Source organism: Gallinula chloropus (genome assembly GCF_964237585.1).
Source record: "Gallinula chloropus genome assembly, chromosome: 1".
NCBI lineage: Eukaryota > Metazoa > Chordata > Aves > Gruiformes > Rallidae > Gallinula > Gallinula chloropus.
Window position 1 is genome coordinate 210,831,499 of NC_140085.1, and position 21,438 is coordinate 210,852,936.

The 21,438-nt window shown below is 39.9% G+C and overlaps 1 protein-coding gene across 1 annotated transcript in view; it reads right to left on the bottom strand.

Annotated features, from left to right (window-relative positions):
• FLT1 (fms related receptor tyrosine kinase 1) overlaps positions 1–21,438 on the bottom strand; it is a gene marked incomplete at its 5' end in the record, with an annotated part of 118,829 nt that overhangs the window by 75,937 nt on the left and 21,454 nt on the right. The window contains 7 exons of the mRNA XM_084271146.1: positions 3,292–3,451; positions 3,848–4,017; positions 6,030–6,147; positions 8,062–8,236; positions 9,764–9,900; positions 9,988–10,150; positions 16,718–16,842. Coding sequence (XP_084127272.1) covers positions 3,292–3,451; positions 3,848–4,017; positions 6,030–6,147; positions 8,062–8,236; positions 9,764–9,900; positions 9,988–10,150; positions 16,718–16,842 — 1,048 coding nt within the window. The remainder of the gene's footprint in view (positions 1–3,291; positions 3,452–3,847; positions 4,018–6,029; positions 6,148–8,061; positions 8,237–9,763; positions 9,901–9,987; positions 10,151–16,717; positions 16,843–21,438) is intronic.

Here is a 21,438-nt window from a genome sequence, read left to right on the forward strand (position 1 = left end):
GAGCTGATGATTTTTAGGTGGAGCCCAGCCCCGGCCAGCGCCTGGCAACTGCCTGCCCCTCTTCAAACAACCCAACCTGAGCAAAAACAAGGCCAGAAAAACAACTCCAAGGTGGTAGGAAAGAAGCCAGAGAGGCTCACAGACTATCTTCTGCTATATCCACTGAGAAACTGGGGGCTGCCCAGCCTGGGAGTGTGTCTCTGCTATAGCGCAGCAGAGTAAGCTGGAGTAAGGTACCACTGGAAAAGAAGTTTCTCAGTCATTTAAGACTAATCTTTAATTTTTAAAATTGCATTTTATTTTCATTCTCATTGCATCTTCTACTGTCTTTTGCCTGCCATCTCTGAATTTACTAGCTCTGCATAAGCTTTAACCCCCCCCCCAAATCATTAAGTTCTGCTCCAGACAGCTTTTCTTAACTCTTCTATGTTTCCTTGATAGGGTGAACATCAGAAGAGAATCTTTCCACCTATCCATCTAGTTAGCTAGCTAGCTGGCAAAAGGGTATTTAGTGGCAACAGAGCTAGTTTAAGCAAAGTAATTTTAACAGAAAATGAAGAAAAAGGAATTTTAATGACATTGAACTCTCTACATCCCAAAAAGTCAAATTTGTTGAGCAATTTTACAGGGTTTTTTGTTTGTTTGTTTGGGTTTTTTGTTTTCATTTACTAACAGGAAACTATGGAAACTGTAGTTTGGCTAGCCTCCTGTTACTGGCCTGAATAACGTAGAGAGGCAAGTTACGCAAATTGATTGTATTAATTGCAAAGCATTAAAACATATCTGTGTTTTATTTGAAAGCATGGAATCTACTGAGGTATTTTTAGGTTTTTGAAACATAAACACTGCCTGGACCACAAATCAAAAGAAGCAACCACATATCCTAATGGTTTCTATTAAGCAGCCCATAGGCAACAAGCACTTCAAAAATAAAACCATCTGATTTATGCACTGCATGTCATTCCCCAGCTTGCAGTGGTAGCACTCCAGTGATGTAAGGTTAAGCACACATATAAATCTTGAAGCAAGCAGATCTGTGCACTACAAGGTCTTAGCAGCAACGACATCTTTTTACTCAGAGTGTGTACACGCTGTCCTGTGGCATGGGACCCAGAAACTTGATGGGAAGCCCTACTGCCATACACTGAGTAACACAGTGAGCAGTGGGGGTTTATCAGCTTATGGTACAAGGTACCTCAGTGCACAGAAACAGGCACTACTTGAGCAGAGTGTAATATTTTAGCCTTGGAAAACTAATGCTATGCAGGTAAAGCCAAGATATGCTGTAATGGCAGGATAAGATACATTTTTTGTCTGCTGCACACACTTTAACTCTATTGTTTAGACAAACCACTCCTCACACAAAGAGGAAAGCATAGCAAAATAGGTGGGATTACAGGGTTTCCCCAGTTCTTCAGGGAGGACACCCAAACTGACACAGACATCAGCACAAACAAGGCACACCAGCTGCCCAGGTAGGCAATCCACTCTGCTCCCTTCCTGGAGCAGGAGACAAAAGTAATTATTCAGGTATTTCTGCCTTTCTGGGATAGTTAATCATTGTCATATTATTATTCAGAGGGAGTCTTGCCACTCCTCTCAGGCGAAGCATTAAAGATGGTGCTCTCCAGGCTACTTCAGCCAGCGTTTAAAGGATAAGGAAGGGGAGGGGGTTAAGGAGAATAGTCACAGAACAATTAGAAGGCAATTTGGAAGCAAGTCTGGAAACAACCTTGTAACAGAGCCAAACTGTTACATTTCTCCTTTGATCACCTGCTCAGACACACTTCTAATTAGCACTCAATTGAGTCTACAGTTTAGCACATTGTTAAACACCTGCTTGGGGATATTAATTTCTATTTCTGATGACATGTTCTCCTGTGCTGCTGATCTGTGCTTGGTTAACAGAAGGGAATATTTACAATAGACGAGCACCACGTCAGCTCCCAAAGAAGAACCAACTGTTTTATCAGGGTCACACCACGATTTCCACCCAGAGCATGCACTGATGTAGAAACACTTGAAAGAATACAAAAGATTGAAATTTTTCACACACGCCTTTCACAGGATTTCTCTACCTAAAAGATGTCATTTCTAATGCTCAGAATATTGTCCTTCAAAGGTAACACAACAAACACAACAAATGCAGCCCTCACCTGTCCTGGAAAAGGAGAATTTCAGGTTATACCTACAAAAGGAGAGATTGCTAGTGCCATCTCTTGGTGAGAAGGGCACAGAAAGCCATCCATTTCCATAATCCCACAGCAAGGTGTAATAGGAAAAAAACCCACTTGAGCTTCTAGGAAGTGCTGACTGATCACAAAAAACTTAGAAGCACCCTTAATTTGAAATAAGGCATTTGCTCTGTTTAATTGAGTAGGGTGTCTTAAGCATGTGCTTAAATGTTTGGCTGGATAGGCACTAAACCCCTATTCTGTGGAAGCATTAAAGAAGTTAAATCCTATGTAAAATTATTAACTTCAACTGAAAGTGAGAAAATGTTGGTTCCTAAACTTTTGTTAGGTTTTTAAATATCTTCGTGGTGCTGTGATCCAAATACCTTGCATGTCTGAACACTCCAAAAGTACCTTTATGTTAATGCCATTGTGGAGGTTGAGTGCTAACAATTAAGATTGTGTAAGATTCCATGATTCCCAAAGAGCTTTGGATCAATGAGTCAACACACAAACTTGTAATTGTAAGAAACAGAGAGAAAGCTTAAATATAAAAGAGGATTAGTTAAGTGCCACATCAGCATCAAGGAAGCTTGTATGGCAACTTTTCTATTTTACCCTGTTGAAATATCATCTGGAGAACTCTGGGCACATTTGGCTTGCTGAACTAAATCTGTGAGTCAATGCATCATGACAGAGATTTAAACTTCATAATGGAAAAAGTCTTGAAGATTATTTCTGTTGAATTTCAAAAGAAGCCACACAAGGGAATCCCTGGAAGTCCCTATGAGAAAGCATGTGAACCTTCCAAGCAAGGCTTCACTCCAAAATATTAAAAAGCAATTATCATTGTAGGCCATTGCATGCATGAATAGTAGATAAATCTAAGTAGCAATACAAAATAACAACTCTGCCCTCCACACACTAATAGTGATGCAGAAAAAATTGCAATGCATGTGCCTACATGTTTACTAAAAAAATACATTGATTAAAAGTATACAAACTCTACTAAGAAAGCAATGATTATGGCAAGATTTATTCTTGTAAAAAAAAGGTATATATTTAAATGTAATTGCAAGGCAAGGCATGGTAAATAGAAGCAAGAAAGCTGTCCTACCTTGTTTTAGAACGGTTTTGTCTACAGGGGTACCACATCCATGTAATTTTAGGCTGAGGAATACCATACACGGTACAAGTCAGTACTTGTTTGCTGCTCAATAAATACAGATTGGGATCAGGGAATGATGAGACGGCGTTTTCATATATTTGGGGTTTCACTGTAAAGGGTAAAAATTGAAAAGCAGTTAAAACCATCTCATTTCCAAGAGATTGCATGATCATGAAGATACTACATTCCTGCAGTGTGAACAATAAGAGAAATCCCCAGGAGAACAGAGTAAAACAGCAGGCTTAAGTCAAGTCACATGTTGAAGTCATCAGGAAGAAGTACGTGACCATGGGAGACAGAAACCCTTCTCATGAAAACCAGTGTCCATCTTTTGCTTCGAAGATGGGTCTGTCACCCTGCCCATGGGGTTTGGCTTGCAGTCCATGAAGGTCACTGTGGAAACCCACAACGACCCGAACTGTGCAAGATCAGTGAAAATGCAGGTCAGTGCAAAATTCAGCACTTACACTTTCAGGAGAATTGTAGGACCACACTGTAAACTTACCATTTACTGTAAGGGTGACTGTGTGATTCTTAGACAAGTTCCACTGCCTCATGTTCAATATTATAGTGTAGTTTCCTGCATCTTCCTCAGCAACATCCTTGATGATTAACGAATAGTCTTTAACCACGTACCGGGCACACTTTTCAGCAGCAGGTAGCCCATCTTTTAACCTGTTCAAAGGAATTCCAGAAATCAAACCTTTGAGAAGGAATGTTGCTTAAATGGCCTGCATTGTTTCATTTCACAACTTTACTTAATCTTTAGGCAAGGATAGCATTTAGAGTCTAAGTTTCTGTTTATTAGAGGCTTATCTGTTCCTTTACAAATAAGACTGCTGATATTTATAAAGCACTGTGGAGAATACCATTCAATATATTAAAATTTACAAGGATCTGACAGAGCTCCACAGTATTTGAGAGCTCCTGAAAATTGGAACACTGTCTCTGAAGATCCCAGCTTTCCATGCCTGTGCTGCCATTTAGTCTACAAGCCAACCTTTTTGGCTGAGTCACACTTTTAAAGGTTGTGTCATACAGCACTGGCCATTTCTTTACGACCTCAGAATACATCCTGGGACAAAGTATTACAGTAGCCTAAGCACAGCTGTGATTTTAGGAAGAGGAAGACTAAGTAGATTAGATAAGCACTTAAGAATCAGATATCCTGCTATCAAGTGAATGTTTTTGAAGATAACAGAAAATCAACATAGAAAGTACTAACTGTTGCTCTCACACACAGATTCCCAAAGAAGCACAACATTTTTCTTCAAAGTCTAAAAGACATCATAAAGCACATTTTGGTAGGTTGTTGTATGAAGGTTGACATGATGTTAGTAGAAGAGAGCAACAGCATTTCACTATGATGATGAATGTGATTAAAATGATTTACAGGTCTTAGATGTATTTACAGGAAATTCTTACAGTTATTAGGTAATAAAAATGGATCCAAGAGCTATGGATGATTTAGGCATTTCACTGTATCTGTATTTTATAGAATCATAAAATAGTTGAGGCTGAAAGGGGCCCTGGAGATCATCTAGTCCAGCTCCTTGGTCAAAGCAAGTTCATCTGGTTGCCCAAGACTATTCTCAGTCTGGTTTTGATTATCTCCAAGGATAGAGACTCCATAGCCTCTCTGGATTATTTGTTCCAGTGTTTGACCAACCTCACAGTGGTAAATTAAAAAAACCCAACCAACAATACCCCCCTCAAAAAAACCCTCACAAGCAAACAAATACAAATTATTGTTTAAATAGATTTTTTTTTGCATTTCAGAAATTTTTGATATATATGTATAGTCAACAAGCCCAACCATTAAGGAAATGGAAAATACTGTATAAACAGCCAGCATCAGCTTCTTCCCCCCCCCCTTAATTTTCCATTTGCAGCTATAAATGTAAGGGGGGTTTAAAATGAAACAAATTGTTTGGAGCTAAAGTAATTTCTGGTTGTGACCAACATGATCTCTCAGTGTTCATGTATATATGGTTTGTTTCCTTAATCAGTCTTGTCATAGACCCTTTGTTAAAGTGCAATGAATTGAGACAGAGCAACTGGTATTTTAAATGACTTAAACAAAAGAAAAAACAAAACCCACTTGAGATCATGAATAGATAACAGGTTTTTTTAAAGAAAAGTGGTTTGGGTTAATAAAAAAACCTGTTCAAAAGATTTCTTAGCAGTATACATGAGCTAAAGTGAAAACCCCAGTCACTAAAGTAGATCTACAACATGCAGATCACCGTGTAATAGAAACAACTTCCATTGCTTTCCAACATTTTGTGCCTGTATGACTCAAGGAGTTAAAGCCACCTTTTCTTTCTCTTACTGTCTGAAAAACAAATTCAAGTCTCATATCTAGGCTTGAGTGAAGCTGGGTACACCACTTTGGTCAAGGTTGGTAGACTATTTAGCTGTAGACTGTCCATTAATTTCAGTAAGAGACATATTTGAGAATCTGAGCTTTAAAATTTCCAGATCTTTTTTGCACATGAAAAATGGAGACAATGTTCTCATACATTGTTAAAACCTGGGACAACCCTGAAACGTCCAATAAAACTCCACAACTTTATTGGCTGCAGTTTGTTGCCATTTCAAGGGGTCTTATCTGAATATTTTATCAAGATACTCTTTTTCATCTAAAAAGAGATCCCATGCACATATGTGGAAGTAAGTTGTCCTACCATATCACCTCTGGAGAGGGAAATGCCTTCACTTTCATTGACAAACGATAGGATTTTCTTCCAGCTACAACCTCCAACGCAGTTTTCCTTCGACGTTTCAAATTAATGAACCTTTTATCTTAAAGAGAAGGAAGAATGCATCTGTATTACTGATTGCCAGCCTGCAGAAACAGTTGGTCTATTAAAGAGAACAGGAATCCAAATAAAAAATGATCTTTAATATTTTTGTTGTTCCCACATGGCAAGAGAAGAATAAACCATAACCTCCTAAAGATCTAAAAAATAAAGAGGATACCACAAATATTCAAGAAACAGAGACAGAATTCCCAGGCCATGAATCTGCCTGGAGAAGATACACTGTAGCTGAAATTTATATTGTGCTTCAGTCAACAGAAAAGGCACTGGTTTCCATGCAAGAAAGATAAGGTGGTTTGTGGCACATGGGAAACTGAACTAGATGAGCAGATGACCATTCCACCCCTAAAGGCCAAGAATCAATTCATGTTCCAAAAGAAAATATTCTGCCAGAGAGCATTTAAAGGACCTTCAGAGAAACAGGAAAGGAAAAGGCAGAAATTTTTCTTTATCATTGGTAAACAGCTGTTTCATCAAGCAAACAAATCTCTATCACTTCATTGGAACAATCTCAATCTTCTGGGATTCATTGTTTTCAAGTTGTACTGCCCCGTATTTCAAACTCTCTGGCAAACTGATGGGTTTAACCAAAGGCACAAATAGAATATTCATACAGTATATTGAAAAAGTTTGTTGTCTTTTTTTTTTCCCCCTTAAAATGCACTTGTAAAATAAAACTTTCTAAACATGAAAAATTTATCATCTGACTGTCCTTTCAATAGCACCTATGGTGCAATATGTACTCACATTATGGACTGCAAAAGGGTATTGGATACCTGTTAAACAAGTGCAATATTTAATCTCACTTGCCACGTACATTGAAAACAAATGCATAAGACTAAATCAGTAATTTCATTGCATAAGCCAGGTTATACTTAAAGATATAACCCTGATTCTGGAAACCTTTATTCCTACAGGTTCTTTCCAATAATATGAGTATCCCATAAATGGAACTGCTTATGTGAATAAGAATTTACAGGATAGCTTCAATTGTTCCAGCTTGTCTGAGGTTTATTTCAGTCTACAACACAGTTTCAGATTGTTTGAGACTTAGCTGTTCAAGAATATAAGGAGTTGATATGAAGATTCATGTTATGTAACTGGTGACTTAGGTTTAAACAGAGAACATGTAATGAAGTACTCTCAAAGAATACTGTCATCTGGTGCTTAGCCCATACAAAACCAATATTCTGACCATGAATCATCTGTTGTAGAGGACACCCTCTGACCACTTGGTCATTAATACCAAAGATCTAGGATAAAGAGGTAGCTGCTTATGGAGTCCCAGTGCACAGAAGTCTTAATTCACGTAAGCTTGAAATAACACAAGGAATTTCCACATCCCACAGGAAGCCCAGGCAAACCACAGGGAGCTGGTTTAAGGCTCTCACAGGAAAACCACATGAATGAGTTGCAGTATCTTGTGCTTGTTTCAGTTTTTGAACGGTCTAGCTGCTCCCCACTCCACGTAGAGCTAGTGTATTTATGTCTTCTTAATTTTTCATAGGAAACAATAAACAAGTACTGTAGAAGAGGAAGTGGCATTCTTCTGCTTAAATTCAGCTTTTACTTGTTTTTTTTTTCCTTCAAACTAGAGTTTAACTGATTCTTTCTGCCAGAACTGACTGAGGACAGGGTCATCACAGAATTTAGCAGAAGAGTGATCAAACTGAACATTAACATATCTCTGCCAACAACACAAAACAGTCATGGAAGAAAAGACACAAATTGTCTCTGGTCTCCTTCCTTTTTCTACCAGTGGTGAACAGGCTTGAGTGATAAACAAACAAGTAAGCAAGCAAATAAATAAGTTCACTTCCATTTTGTGCCAAACTATTCTGTAACTGAACTTGATACAGGAGTATTCAGACTTCTACAAATCTGCAAGACGCCTTACCGTAAACAATGACTGTTGTGTTGACAGCTTTAATTGAAGGTCCACTCTTCACATGACAGGTGTACTGGCCTTTATCAATATCGCGCACTTTGTCAACAACGAGGATACTGTAAAAAATATTGGCTTCTGTATTCTTCTGGTCTATCCGCTGTGTTACAGAGCCTCTCCTCCTTGTCTATCAAAGCCAAAATTAATAAGAAAGAGTTAATCAAACTAATTTTTATTGTTATTAAGAGTTTTTTATTTTACTGTAGCGCCACCATGCCCTAATTAAAAAAAACCTCCAGATCCCTCTGTGCAGCACAGACATGCCAAAGATGTCTAATATTTCCAGAGAGTCCACAATAAAAATGCAAAGTAACATTGCATGGCAATTCATTCTTATCTTCACCAAAGTTGTAATAGCATCCAAAATAGTTCTCTCTGGATGAAGATCATCCCTTCTGTCTGACCTGCCATACCAACAAGTCCAGCTCCCCATTGCGCCTTGTCCAGCATTGCTCATAAAATATCCCTGGGGTCGCTGGCACAGAATTTGGTGCCTGGATTCAGCGTTCATAGGCAGCAGATGTGCAGAAGAAGAAGGCATTAACACAAGAAGGGGAGAATTCTGGAAATGCTGAAGGTGGAAAAGGGACTAGATTTGGCAAGGGAGTAACAGGGTGGAACTGAAGATAATGTGAGTCTGAGGAGTTATTTCCTGCAACTCCCACTTAGCCTTTGGCCTCAAAGTTTATCTAACCCAGGACATCGTTGGTGTCTTACAAACACTGAGCACCCTTCAGATACCACCCGAATAAAAACAAAGCAGGGTTTCACAAGTGCAGTGCCTAGCTAGGGCTTGGTAAGACAGCAATGAGCAATATAATACATTTGGAGCATTTCTTGTTGCTAAGTTGTTTATTTCTGAGGTGAAAAAATGCCAGGGAAAATGGCTACAGTATACAAGAAGTGATTGTACTGATCTTCCCTAAATAATGTAATCATAATTTCAGTTTGTGATTAGGCACAATGAGTGACAAAATAAATGATCGTGACTTGAATCACCAGCATAAATCAAACTGACATGAAAGGAATGGGAGTTGTAAACCTTACACTAATGTCAAATTTCTTATCAGCTTTACACGGACTCCCTGGCAGTTATTCTGTAAGAGACAAATATTTATGAGGATGCTCCCAATGTGGGGGGGAGGAGAAGCACATTCAAGATCATTCCTGTAGTTGTCAAAACAAGAGGATTGTTCATGTGACACTTAACGAATGAGGTTTTGGCTAGCTAAATCAAAATATCTTTTCTAAACATGCTTAAGTCAGGTGCCTGAGTGTCTGCCAGTCTTTGAAATTAATGTGTTAAGAAAGACAGCCCCACTGAAAACTCTTTTTGTCACCAGAGAGAGCCCCTGCCTGGGACTGGGTGATAAACTTCTACCATTTTTCCAGGTCAAAAAGAAGCTCCCAGGGATTAAACAATTCTAGTGTTCGCTCACAATTATGCAATATAACCAGAGTACATTGTGTAAACATGTTTACTTTATTCAATTAAGCACCAGAAAGGAAAAAAGAAACCTTTAAAGACGTGTCAACAAGGGTCAAGACGATGGAATGTGAACCACGGCAAGCATTTCGAGGCAAAATTCCTCCCAGGACACAGCATGATCTGTGGGAAACCCCTGCTTTCTAGTGCTTCAACCACAGCACTCACCTCTCCAGGATAAGTCCACGTCATCTGGACTCTGGTGTTCCAGGCAGCAGTGACGGTGCAGTTAATTACCAGGCTGTCTCCTTTCAACAACTTGACAAGACGTGGGGTGCTTAACTGAACATCAAAAATGGTGTTGGCTGCACATGACAGAGAGAAAGAAAAGTGAATGACATCACTGGGGCAGAGTGGTTTCTGCCAGGTGGGGAGTGGAGAATGTTACATACTTTCTCGGTGCGTTAGGTACTTTGTGCTATACTTGTGTCCACCGACAGTTGTCTCGCAGCTCAGGAGCCCTATGAATCTGTAGGTTGCTTTAGGTATTCTGAAGCCTTTCATGCTGTCCCAGATTATTGTCTTGCCATCGGGAATTAGGGTTTCTGGTGGGATCTGTAAGCGTCAAACACACATCATGAGAACAACTCATCCTCATGCCACTCCCTAATCAAAGCAGCCTAATAAAAAAGAACGGGGAAAAACCATCCTAAAAATGCCAATCAAAGTAGAAAGGATGACATTTAAATATGCAGGTTTTTCAAGTCACATTTTCATCACAAAATAGAGGAAAAATCTGGGGTGAAGAGTGTGAATCTTTTATTTGTTTGCAAGATTTCATTATTTATAACAGGATGTAATTTATGACACAATAGATTGACACCATCATTAGCCTTAGTGCTCGGGCTGCTATTCTGTTGGCTCCTGGTTGGCAGCTAAAGTGCTCATCTTGGAGAACCTTTACAATTAAGTATCCTGGTTTCACCACCGAGACACAAATACACTTTTTTGCAATGGAGGCAACAAATGGATGTAATTTGCTGTCATTTCATGGCTTTAACAAATTCCTGACAAGATTCAATCTGATGCTTCTCACTTTTATGTTGTCTAATGGACTGTTTAAAAAAAAAAGAAGTTAGGGATTTGAAGGGCTGTTCCAAGGCTGATAGGTCATTGCATACTACATGAAGTGCAAATTTTAAAGCCCCAAAACTTCCTTTGGACACTTTCATTGAGAACTGCTGAACGTAGTGAATGAGAAAAGTCATATTGACTAGAGATTTTGAAAGACCATTCTGAAACACATTTCCACAGAAAAAGCATTCAGACATTTTTAAAATTTGGCACTTTTAAGCCCCTCAGAATTTGAGGACACAACAATCAATTAAAGTCATCGGGTATTTTTAAACTTAAGACCTGAAATCTAATAGAGACTCAAATATTGCCACATGGGATCAAGCGTTCAGTGCAAATTACACTTTACATTCAAATCCTTTGAATTTTAAGTCCCATTTGAATAAAGCATCAAGAAAACCCTGAAAAGGCAAAGCATGATGCAGGCATTGAGACTCAGACAAGCCCTCTTGTTTTCACTTAATGTGTTTTTGTTATGCCTTATGGATGGAATAAATGCCACCATTTGGATAACACAAGAGATCAGCCATGAGTACAAAGCCTGGATGTGATTCTACTTTTGCCAAAGCTGCTTTTATGGTAGAAGTAACATATTTTTAGAGATGGCATATAGCAGAGCGAGCATATTACTGCCACAAGAAAAGACTCTGGGTCAACTAAGCACCTTGCAGCCCATCACCTCTCACTGTGCACACAGTCTTGCCATACCTCTCCAATGTCTTTCTTCCCCTCTATTTGAGCAGAGGACATGGTGGCCTGCCCTCTCCTTACAATGGCCAAAGCCAGCATGGGTGGCTGCCAGAGGTTGGGGAAGCATGGCTGCCCAGTACCTTCCTGATGGTACAGCTTCTCTCTGAAATATGGCACTGCCCATGCTGAAAACTGCCCTTGAGATCACCTCCACTCATCTCATGCCATTTCCTCCACCAGAAATGCACGATGAATCAAAGGAACAATAATTACAGAGCACAAAACGCTGTGGTAGAATTCCTTATCTTTACAACAGCTGATAAGACACTATAATAAGCATGCAAATCATGGGGGAATTGTGTGTTTTACACACATGCACACACACACACACACACTCTCAAAGTAAAGCCCACTACATTATAGCCTGCTGGCAGCCATTCAACAATATCTTGGACTCTTAAGAGCTCTGTTGCCATTCCTGTTCTGAATAAAACAAATATTCAAGCTTCGGTTTAACTAGTTCATAGTTTTGCTTTCAAGGGCTTCAACTGGATTTATCCTCTTGCTGCTTTGGTGGAAACCAAACTATTTCTGAGCATGTTCCTCTATAGATTTTCATATATACTGTGAAAAAAGAGTCAGACCAGAGCTTAAGAGTCTCTCTAGACTGACTTTTCTCAGGGAGTGTATTTACTTCTCATTAATTAACCAATTGATGAATTACTGAATTTGTACTAGCCTTACTTCAGGACTGCAAGAGTAACCAGAATGCTCAGGAGTGTCAGGGTCTTGGAACTCATAAGTGTGATTCTGTTTTGCAACACCAAATTTTGCCAGTTGTCTGTATATCCAACAGGCTTCCTTGCTCTGTGGGCAAATATTTGCCTTAACAGTTTACTTATCTGACACTGCTCAAAACCAGCTGAAGCTACATAATTTTGTGACTTTTTTTCAGCTTTGAGACTAAAAAGATGAACACACACAAGAAAACATAAATTGGCATTTTTAATTTACAAAACTCAAGTCTGTGACTAGTGAAGACCTCTGGCTAAGTTGGGGAAACAAGATGCTACAATAGGTCCTTTTCAGAAGGTGAAAATACCAGAACTTTGTCTCAGAGACCAAGAATGGTGGCTGGGTGCCCACACAGCCCTTCACAGCTCTACCCTCTCTGTACTTCCTTCAGTTTCTTACCCAGCTCTCCTCCACATTATTCTCCACTGGTTCAGATGACTAGTTTCCCAGTCTCAGAAAAGCACAGTTGCTGTGCTCTTCCCTAAAACCAGCTTTCAGACCTCCACCTATAGATACGACATTATCATCACCATGATGACCACTGCATGGATGGTACAGGACAGAGGTTCCCAGAATGACACCATAATTTAGGTTGGAAGGGACCTCTAGAGATCACCTGGTCCATCCCTCACACAGAGCAGGGCCAATGTATTTCAGGGTCTTGTCAGAAAAGTTTGCCATTTGGTCGTCACAGAAAGAAAAGCAGAAAACCTGTTGAAGAAACACAGTGCTGGAACAGTGATATTTCCACTGAAGCAGAGGATAAATCCAGCTAAAATAATAGCTTACAGATGGGTACCAGCAGATAGTCAGAAGCATCCAAAGAATCAATTTGTTGCGACAGCTGCAGTAAACATGGAATTTACTGTCTACATACTTCTCTGCATGAACCACATTTCTGTGGGTCCCAGTGCAGTCTTGGCCTTTTAGAATCATAGATTCATAGAATTATAGAATTGTAGGGGTTGGAAGGGACCTCGAGAGACCATGGGGTCCAACCCCCCTGCCAAAGCAGCTCCCTAGGACATATCACTCAGACAGGCGTCCAGACGGGGCTGGAATCTCTCCAGAGATGGAGACTCCACCACCTCCTTGGGCAGCCTGTCCCAGGGCTCTGGCACCCTCACTGGGGAAAAGTTCTTCCCCATGTTGGTGTGGAACTTCCTGTGCTCCAACTTGCAGCCATTGCCCCTTGTCCTGTCTCCACAGACCACTGAAAAGGGGTTGGCTGATTCCCTCTGCATCCCCTGCTTAAGATAGTTAATAGACTTTAATTAGGTCCCCCCTTAGTACTTTGTGCTTTGTTTCAAAGTGGACTTTGGTTCCTTTTGGTATAGGCTGTGCCTCCTTCTTTGCCCACCACCAGCCATTAAACCTTTTTGGTACCTGGTGGCATTAACACAGTACTACCACAAAGTTTTGGGTATATACATATATGCTCAAGAGTATATAGTCAAGCTGTGGTTCCCCACATCTCTTGTATTGGAAAGACACAGGTGAAAGCATAGTAAAAATATACCTTAGAGTTTTAAATGCTTGTCTGTTCTCTCGTGTTTCCCCTTCCACCGATTTGGGAAGGATGAGGTGGCATTATTAAGAATTAAGAGTGTCCAGGTGTGTAACTCTCAACAAGAGGATTTTTTTTCTTTTTTTCATTCTTTACGTTGAAGCTTATTTACCTTTATTTCTGTGAATATCAGTATCCAAAGGGGGAGTAAACAGAGGGGTAGAACAATGGTAACAAAAGGAGAGACTTTCTCTGTTTAGTAAGATAATACCAAATGAAGGAGAAGAGGAGGCTGAGGGGAGACCTTCTCCCCACCTACAACTACCTGAAGGGAGGTTGTAGAGAGGTGGGCGATGGTCTCTTCAGCCAGGGGACAGGAGATGGGACAAGGGGCAATGGCATGAAGCTGTGCCAGGGCAGGGACAGATTGGACATTAGAAACAAATGTTTTCCTGGAAGAGTTGTCAGGGCCTGGAACAGGCTGCCCAGGGAGGGGGTTGAGTCACCTTCCCTGGATGTGTTCAAAAAAAAGGGTAGATGAGGTACTTAGGGATCTGGTTCAGCTTAGGATGGGAATGGTTGGACTTGATGATCTTCAAAGCTCTTTTCCAACCTTGTGATTCTGTGATTCTGTGAGGTGGTAAAAAAATCACATATCTTAGCTGCAATAAGTTTTATCTTATTTTAGGGATCTTAAATGCAGCTTCCAGAATCATACTGATAAGAATGATGGTTTCAGAGGCTCTAGATATTTGTCTATTAAGCATTAGATCAAAACTATCAATTGATTTCACAGGTCTTCATATGATGAAGAAGGGAAAGGGCCAGCAGTTGTTGCAAATATAGGTTATAACAGGGCTTGAAGGCTGGATTCAAAGTAGGAATGGAAAACTCCATCCTTATTTCCTAATCCCTGCTTTGTTAAGTTTCATGATTTGTAAGACTCCTCCTATGTTCTGTATTATTGCCATGGTATAAAATGCCATTTGTATGATGTTCAGGATGGAAGTCAGAGCAACAGAGTATCTCAAAAGGATTGACTAAGGTAAAAATGCAGTTTTAATTAAAATAAAATCCTTTTGTAATGAAGGTGGACAATAAAACATCCTCACATCCATCCACTAAAACTAAGTAGTAGCACTGCACAGGAACAAGAAGCTGAAGGTCATGAATGGTCGTGAAACTGTTGCAGTAAGTCCTTTCAGAAGAGAGAGACTACCAAAAAATATTCCATATTTTGACTTCCTGGCAATGTAGAATGCAGAATCCAATGACGTCTAATGTTGGGATTTTCTTTCCAGCTCTGGAGGATTTCATTACAGGGACACTGACTTCTTCCTTTATTGCTAAATGGAAAACACAGAATAGCTCTCCAGAAGTAGTTTGCCTGCAGCTGTGAAATGCATTTAACACATCTCTTAATTGCTATGTGAGCAAAAAACTTGCTGGAATCTTCATACATGTGTGTCACAGATGATAAATAAAGTAAGATATGATGTAATGCATTGTAGCTTACATACTTCAGGAAATTCTGGGATGAATTAGGGAACACATTTATTTTTCCTGGAATGCAAAACATGTAAGCAACCAATCTTTACTTTCAAGACTTGGCTCCACCTCCTCTTTCTCCTTCTCAGAGTATTACATGTGGTTTAAAGACGCATCTTACACCACAACCCCAAGGTAAAGGCAAGTTGATATGAAAAAAAGAGACATATATGTCTCAATCTTCTCCAAATAAGGAGAAAAAAAAAACCCAAAACATTTTTATTGGTTAATTCCTGACAGGAATTTTCTCGATTAGGAATTTAATATGTTGAGATTTCAGATGAGACATAACAGTGGCCAAATAAGTGTCCACTTTACAACACCTACCCTGTGGAAAGCCAAGACTCATCTACTTTTCATTCTATAGCCACAGAATTTTATGCATCATCAACCCCTGGTGCTCCTCTCACTGTGTGTGTGAGTATAGTGGTAACACACTGCAATATCTAGGTCAGATTAATTTTTCTCTGCATTTTTCTTTCTTTAAATGTGATTTAACAAGTGGAGGCAAGCAGCAATATCAGTATCTGTATTAGGAAAGCAGGGCTGGGTAGAATTTGAAACCTCTAGGCCAAGTTAAAACATGGGTTCTGTGGCTGCTGTAAATTTCCATAGCCAAAGAGGAATCAAAGACTTGTGTTGATCTAGATAAGCATCTTATGATGGTACTGTCTGGCAATTGCATGTTATTCTACAAAAAGAGAAATTGCTTTTCCTTGTAACAACAATGAGCATTTATTCCACTATGTAAAGAACTCCCTTTAGTTAGAAACATCACTGCCACCTCCACCTAATTTTAAGCAAAACAGAGAAACTCCAAAAAAAAAAAAGAAGCACCATTCTCTGTCTTGATACCACACTCTTTACTACAGACATACAGGTCAGTTAACTGTCCATGTAACTCTCAAAGAACCTGGGAAAGAAATGCTTTCCCAGAAACGTTGTCGGCCAGTCTTTCTAAAACTGCCTCTGCTGTCTCAAACTCTACACAAGTTTCACCACCAAGAGAAGCTATTCCCTGTTTGATAAATGCACTCATACAGAAAGGGAAGCAGCAAAGTTTCTGCAAGGTAGGGCAAAGGCTTGCAGAGATTCTTGTACAGCCCCAGCAAGTCTCAGGGGACTGAATTTACCGGCTGTTCCAGAGGACAGAAGAGGAAAGGGGAGGAAGGGCAGGGGAAGAGGTGGGAGGAAATCTCTTCTCCTAACAAGAAATTCCTTCCTGGGCTTAATAAACCTTTGTCAGAGAAGATTTAATAAAATGGTGCAAGAAGTTTAAGTTTCTTCAGAAAATTCCCATCCAGTGTAGGAGATTTGATGAAGACCTTCTGTGAGATACTGAGATGAAGCACCCAGGATTAAAATATTTCTAAACACACTGACACCCAGAAACCTCGTTTAAGAAATACTAACTTGCTGAAATATTTCAAAAGCATTACAATAGTTGTAAACAGATAAAAATACATCTTCCACAATAACACTTTCAGAGCATCTTTGGACTGAAGTACCTTTTTTAAAGTAACAGCAATGTTTGGTGCTGTGACTCTGCATGGAATGATCACTTCTCTTCCCAAAGTCATGTGTATTATTTTAGGTATATCACTGTGCATCTCTACAAATGGATTGCCTGTATCTGCAAGAGAAGAAAAAGAAAAGGTTAATACCTGAAATCTTAAGAGTGTATGGGAATTGTAACATGCAGCCTTGAAACAACAGACTAAACCTGTCCATAGCAATAGCCAGACAAAGTCTTCAAGTTATTTCTCTGTTTACTTTTATCTAAACAAGTTCAGCAAAATATTATTAAATATTTGAAGATATATTTTTTGCTCAAGATCAATAGGAGTACGTTGGCATCTCCTTTAATATCCAGGACAGTTAAAGTACATTTTTTCACATTACAGCATCATCTCCACTGCTAAGATATGTGTTTCTTATATCAGGACATTTCTATTTTCTTATCAGCAGGAGAAGTAATTATATGGGAAGTGAGATGAAATTCCCTTACCCGGAAGCCTCTACACAGGACATGTTCCTACTCTCTTCAAGGACATTGATGGGAAACACTCACACTGACTGCACCAGGAGAAAGACTGTACTGTGATTATCCAGTTGTATTTTCAGCTCTGAGAATACGGACTAGCAAGAGTTAATTACTCTCCTCCTTCCCACTATCACAATACCTATGTCTCTTTTGTAAGTGACAAGGTAAATGAAAATGCCAGGAAAACATTCATTCCCTGGACTCAATAACTAAAGCTTGGCAGAGTAATTTACCGTCCCTTGAACAATCCCTTTAACAAAGGGCATTGTCATAAATAGCTTGTGCTGGGAACAGGGAACATTGCTGCTGCTATTGTTTGGACCACTTAACAAAGAGGGGCTCAAGCCACAGGCTCTGACTCCAAATCTTCTTTGCAGGTGTTCAGATCTGAAGGTTCGGTTTGACTCCCAGTGCAGATAGATTACCTCAAAATTCACATACGGTTTGGCTTTTAACTCTTAAGAAGGTGGAACATTCAGATCTTAGTTCTGTGCTTATCAACAGCTCCAGTGTTTTTTTCAGGCAAATCCTATTATTTTCACTCAGTCAAAAATCTTGCAAATAACAATGGAAATCTCTCTTGGAAAATAAATTAGTGAAGCTAGCAAGAATTGACCCTTTGCAAAACTTTAAATTGCAATACTTTACTGAAGCCTTCTGGTCCCAGACTTCTGCATGTTGACCTATGTCCACTCAAGTAGTTCTGCAAATGCACTACTTTTGCTTTGCTTTTAAAAGTACGATCCACACTTCCCAGGGTCATAAAACCATTCTGCCCTTAAGATCTTCTTTTCTTATCATATGCAATAATAGTTTTGTTTGAGATGTCAAACAGGAAAAGAAGCAAATTCTACTCTTAATTTATACTGTGGAGAATCCTACGGTAGAGTATCTCTGTATGTATTTACCTCATAATACATAAAAAAAGTTGTCTAAAGAGGTTTAATGAAACCATTAAACAAACTTTCTGAAATGAAAGACTGCCACAATGCTTTATTTAATGTGTAAATGTTCACAAAAGGAACTTATGAGTAATAGAGGATGCGTATGTAATAAAAAAATACCCTAAGGACTTGTTAGGCTGACGTTTCCTCTGCTGTACGAGTCAAGGAAAGACCAAGAATGAACCTGTTTGTAGCATGGTAGAAAGAGACGTTTTTTGTTTTTCAGGGGCTGCAGTCACAGGAGAGGTCACCTACCCCTTAACATCAGCAGACAAACGGATTTACTACTCCCCAAAGACTCGTTCATCTTTGTCACAAAATTAAGAGCTCCTGCCCAAAACCAGCAAGCTTTGCAAAGTAGTTTCCTGTATCATAATCTCCAGATCATTACAAGTGTGAGGAAGAGCTGTTCTGGGGACTACCGGCGCTGTCTGCAGACAGAGTGTCACCACTGACTGATGCCAATATCGAGGTGGTGGGGGCTGTGAGGCTCAGGCCTCACAGGATTTCTGCCCATCCGAAGGCAGTGACAGGAAACAAGCACAAAACACCACACTTGGCTTTTTTTTTTTTTAATCTTCTTTAATGGAAATGCACGTTCACGCCTGAAGAAGTCAATGAAGTTCTCTATAAAAGTCAGCTGAATGCCTTGGCTGCTCCCAGTAGGGTTGAAAGCTCAGTGGCAGCCTTTCTTGGTACACTCCCTGCAGCGGTACGCCAAGGCGTCTCCATGCCCCCGTTATTCGCGTGCAGAGCTCCCATTGACATCACCAGGGACTTCCGCCATGGGCCGGAGGGCAATCGATGGCCCCAAGTGCTCCAAATGTCTTCCTGCTTTTGATTAAAAGAAATACGCATCATGTTTCCTAGCACGGTTTTGTTTTCATAATGAGTGTGGAGGCTTTTCCTGATTCCCTTTGATTCTATTCTCCTTCCGTCTTAATGCACATAAGGGGATACTCTTGGTGCCTCAAGACCAGAATGTGGTGCAGGCTCTACCAACCTGTATCAAGCCAAAAAAAAACACCCCACAGCAGCATCAGAGCAGGTTATGCCACATCAGCAGGTCATACCAATGAAGTGAAATCCTTCTGTTGCCCAAATAGCAGCACTCCTTGCTTGCTTTCTCTTTCCCTCCCAACAGAGGCCTAGTTATTGCCAGTGGTTTCTGCTGCATTTCCTCTCAACTCTCTCCTGAGGGAAAGTAAATGCCATCCTTCCCTGAACTGCTGGCTGGGAGTACATCTGGGAGAACCTAGCCTCCCTCCAGCAGTGTTCTGTGCCAGCTTCACTCACTGTTACGTACAGAAAGTTCTAGACATTATGGATTGACCTATCTTGAAGACACCATCCAAATCACACATTCATCTCCATTGGCATTTGGAATGGAAGATCTAAGAGGGGTGTCCTTGTTTTCTAAGGGATTTTTTTTGTGTAATTCAAAGCTGTTTGCAAGGGTAGAAAAAAATTAAACAGTGGACAGCCAGATTGCATATGCTAGAGGTTATTTTAAAAGTCAGTTTAGTGTTTTTTTAAAAATTGTGCCTAGAATTAATGATTGCGTGTTGGTTTGACTGCGTTCCTTACAATATCTCTCGTTTACAATCAACATGAAACCACAAAGAGCATTCATGAAATCACAAAATACATGAAGGTCAATTGCTATATTGTTAAAGAACATAAATAGCAGCTTTTTATTAAGCTGTTTGGCAGCCAGATGCAAACTTGATAAGAGACTTAACACAAGCAATATTATGTCTGGTATCAGTAACCTGTCTAGGCTATTTATGGGGATCGTGTAAACAACTGATTTAGCCAACACTGAAACACCAAAATCAGGAAAGATGGAGACATTCTTTACTTCCACAAACTTCAGCTACTGTTCTTGTATTTGTTTTGCTTTTAATAATCTGAGCCATGTAAAAGTCAGAGTACCTACACATACATTTGCAAGAAGAGGAGTCCTGCAGCTCCCTGAAATCTCTGAGTTTTGTCCTCTGAAATTCTTCCAAATATCTGCTCATACTTTGCTTGTCAGTAAGACTTTTTTTTCAGGCTGAAAGACCCAAAACACTTTCCTCACATTCATGTAATACCCTTTTACCTCACGCATGTGAAGAGGACCAAAGTCTTCACTAAATACAGGTATGGAAACTTCATGAAAATAAATGGGTCGATTGCCAAATTCCTCTTTCTACTGTAGGGATTCACCCAAACTAATTTTATTTATCTTGGCTAAATTAGTAATGCTGTTCAGAAGCAATTTGAGGAGAATTTTGCACACCAGAGTAGTTCTCATCTGACTTACACATCTAAAATACGAACATTTCTCACCACGCTCAGTGGCCAATCTGTGTTGCCACTGTAGAAAAAAGGGGAATTTTGCCATGGGAACTCATCTGACCTCTTTTAGACATCTGATTTGCAAAGAGATGAATCATGCCCCAGGAAGGCACATATTCAACTTCCTCACATGTAGGTGTTGATGTTCCTTACGAAAAAAAAATCCCATTTTGTATATCTGGAAGCACAGCACTTGTGTGAAAGAAGGGCTTTTCCACTCTTGCCTCTTCTTAGTCTGTGAAATAGTACTTTACAAATTCAAATTATTTCTAAATCTTGAAGGAAGACTTGAGATATAAAATAATAATCACAGAAATCCGGAAATCCAGGGGGGAATACTTTATATCTGGAGCCCATTCAGACACGAAGCATTGCTAGCATAATTGTACAGTGATTTTTAGTCAGTTTGTTTTCCTTTGGGGCTAGTTATACTATGCTATCATAGTATAGGGAGTGGAACACCTTCCTTCTATGAGGACAGACTGAGGCAGATGTGCCTCTTTAGCTTGGAGGAGACCAAAGGCTGACCTTATTGATGTCTACAAATATGTGAAGGGTGAGAGTCAGGAGGATGGAGCCAGGCTCTTCTCAGTGATGGTCAGCAATAGGACAAGGGGTGCAAGCTGGAGCATAGGGAGTTTGATGTGGATATAAGGAGAAACTTTTTCACTGTGAGAGTGACAGAGCACTGGGACAGGCTGCCCAGAGAGGTTGTGGAGTCTCCTTTGGAGACATTCAAAACCCTCCTGGATGTGTTCCTGTGTGATTTATTCTATGTGATCCTGCTCTGGCAGGGGGGTTGGAGTAGATGATCTTTGGAGGTCCCTTCCAACTCCTAACTTTTTGTGATTCTGTGATCATCAATGTAGGTCTATAATACACATAAAACATTGTTAAA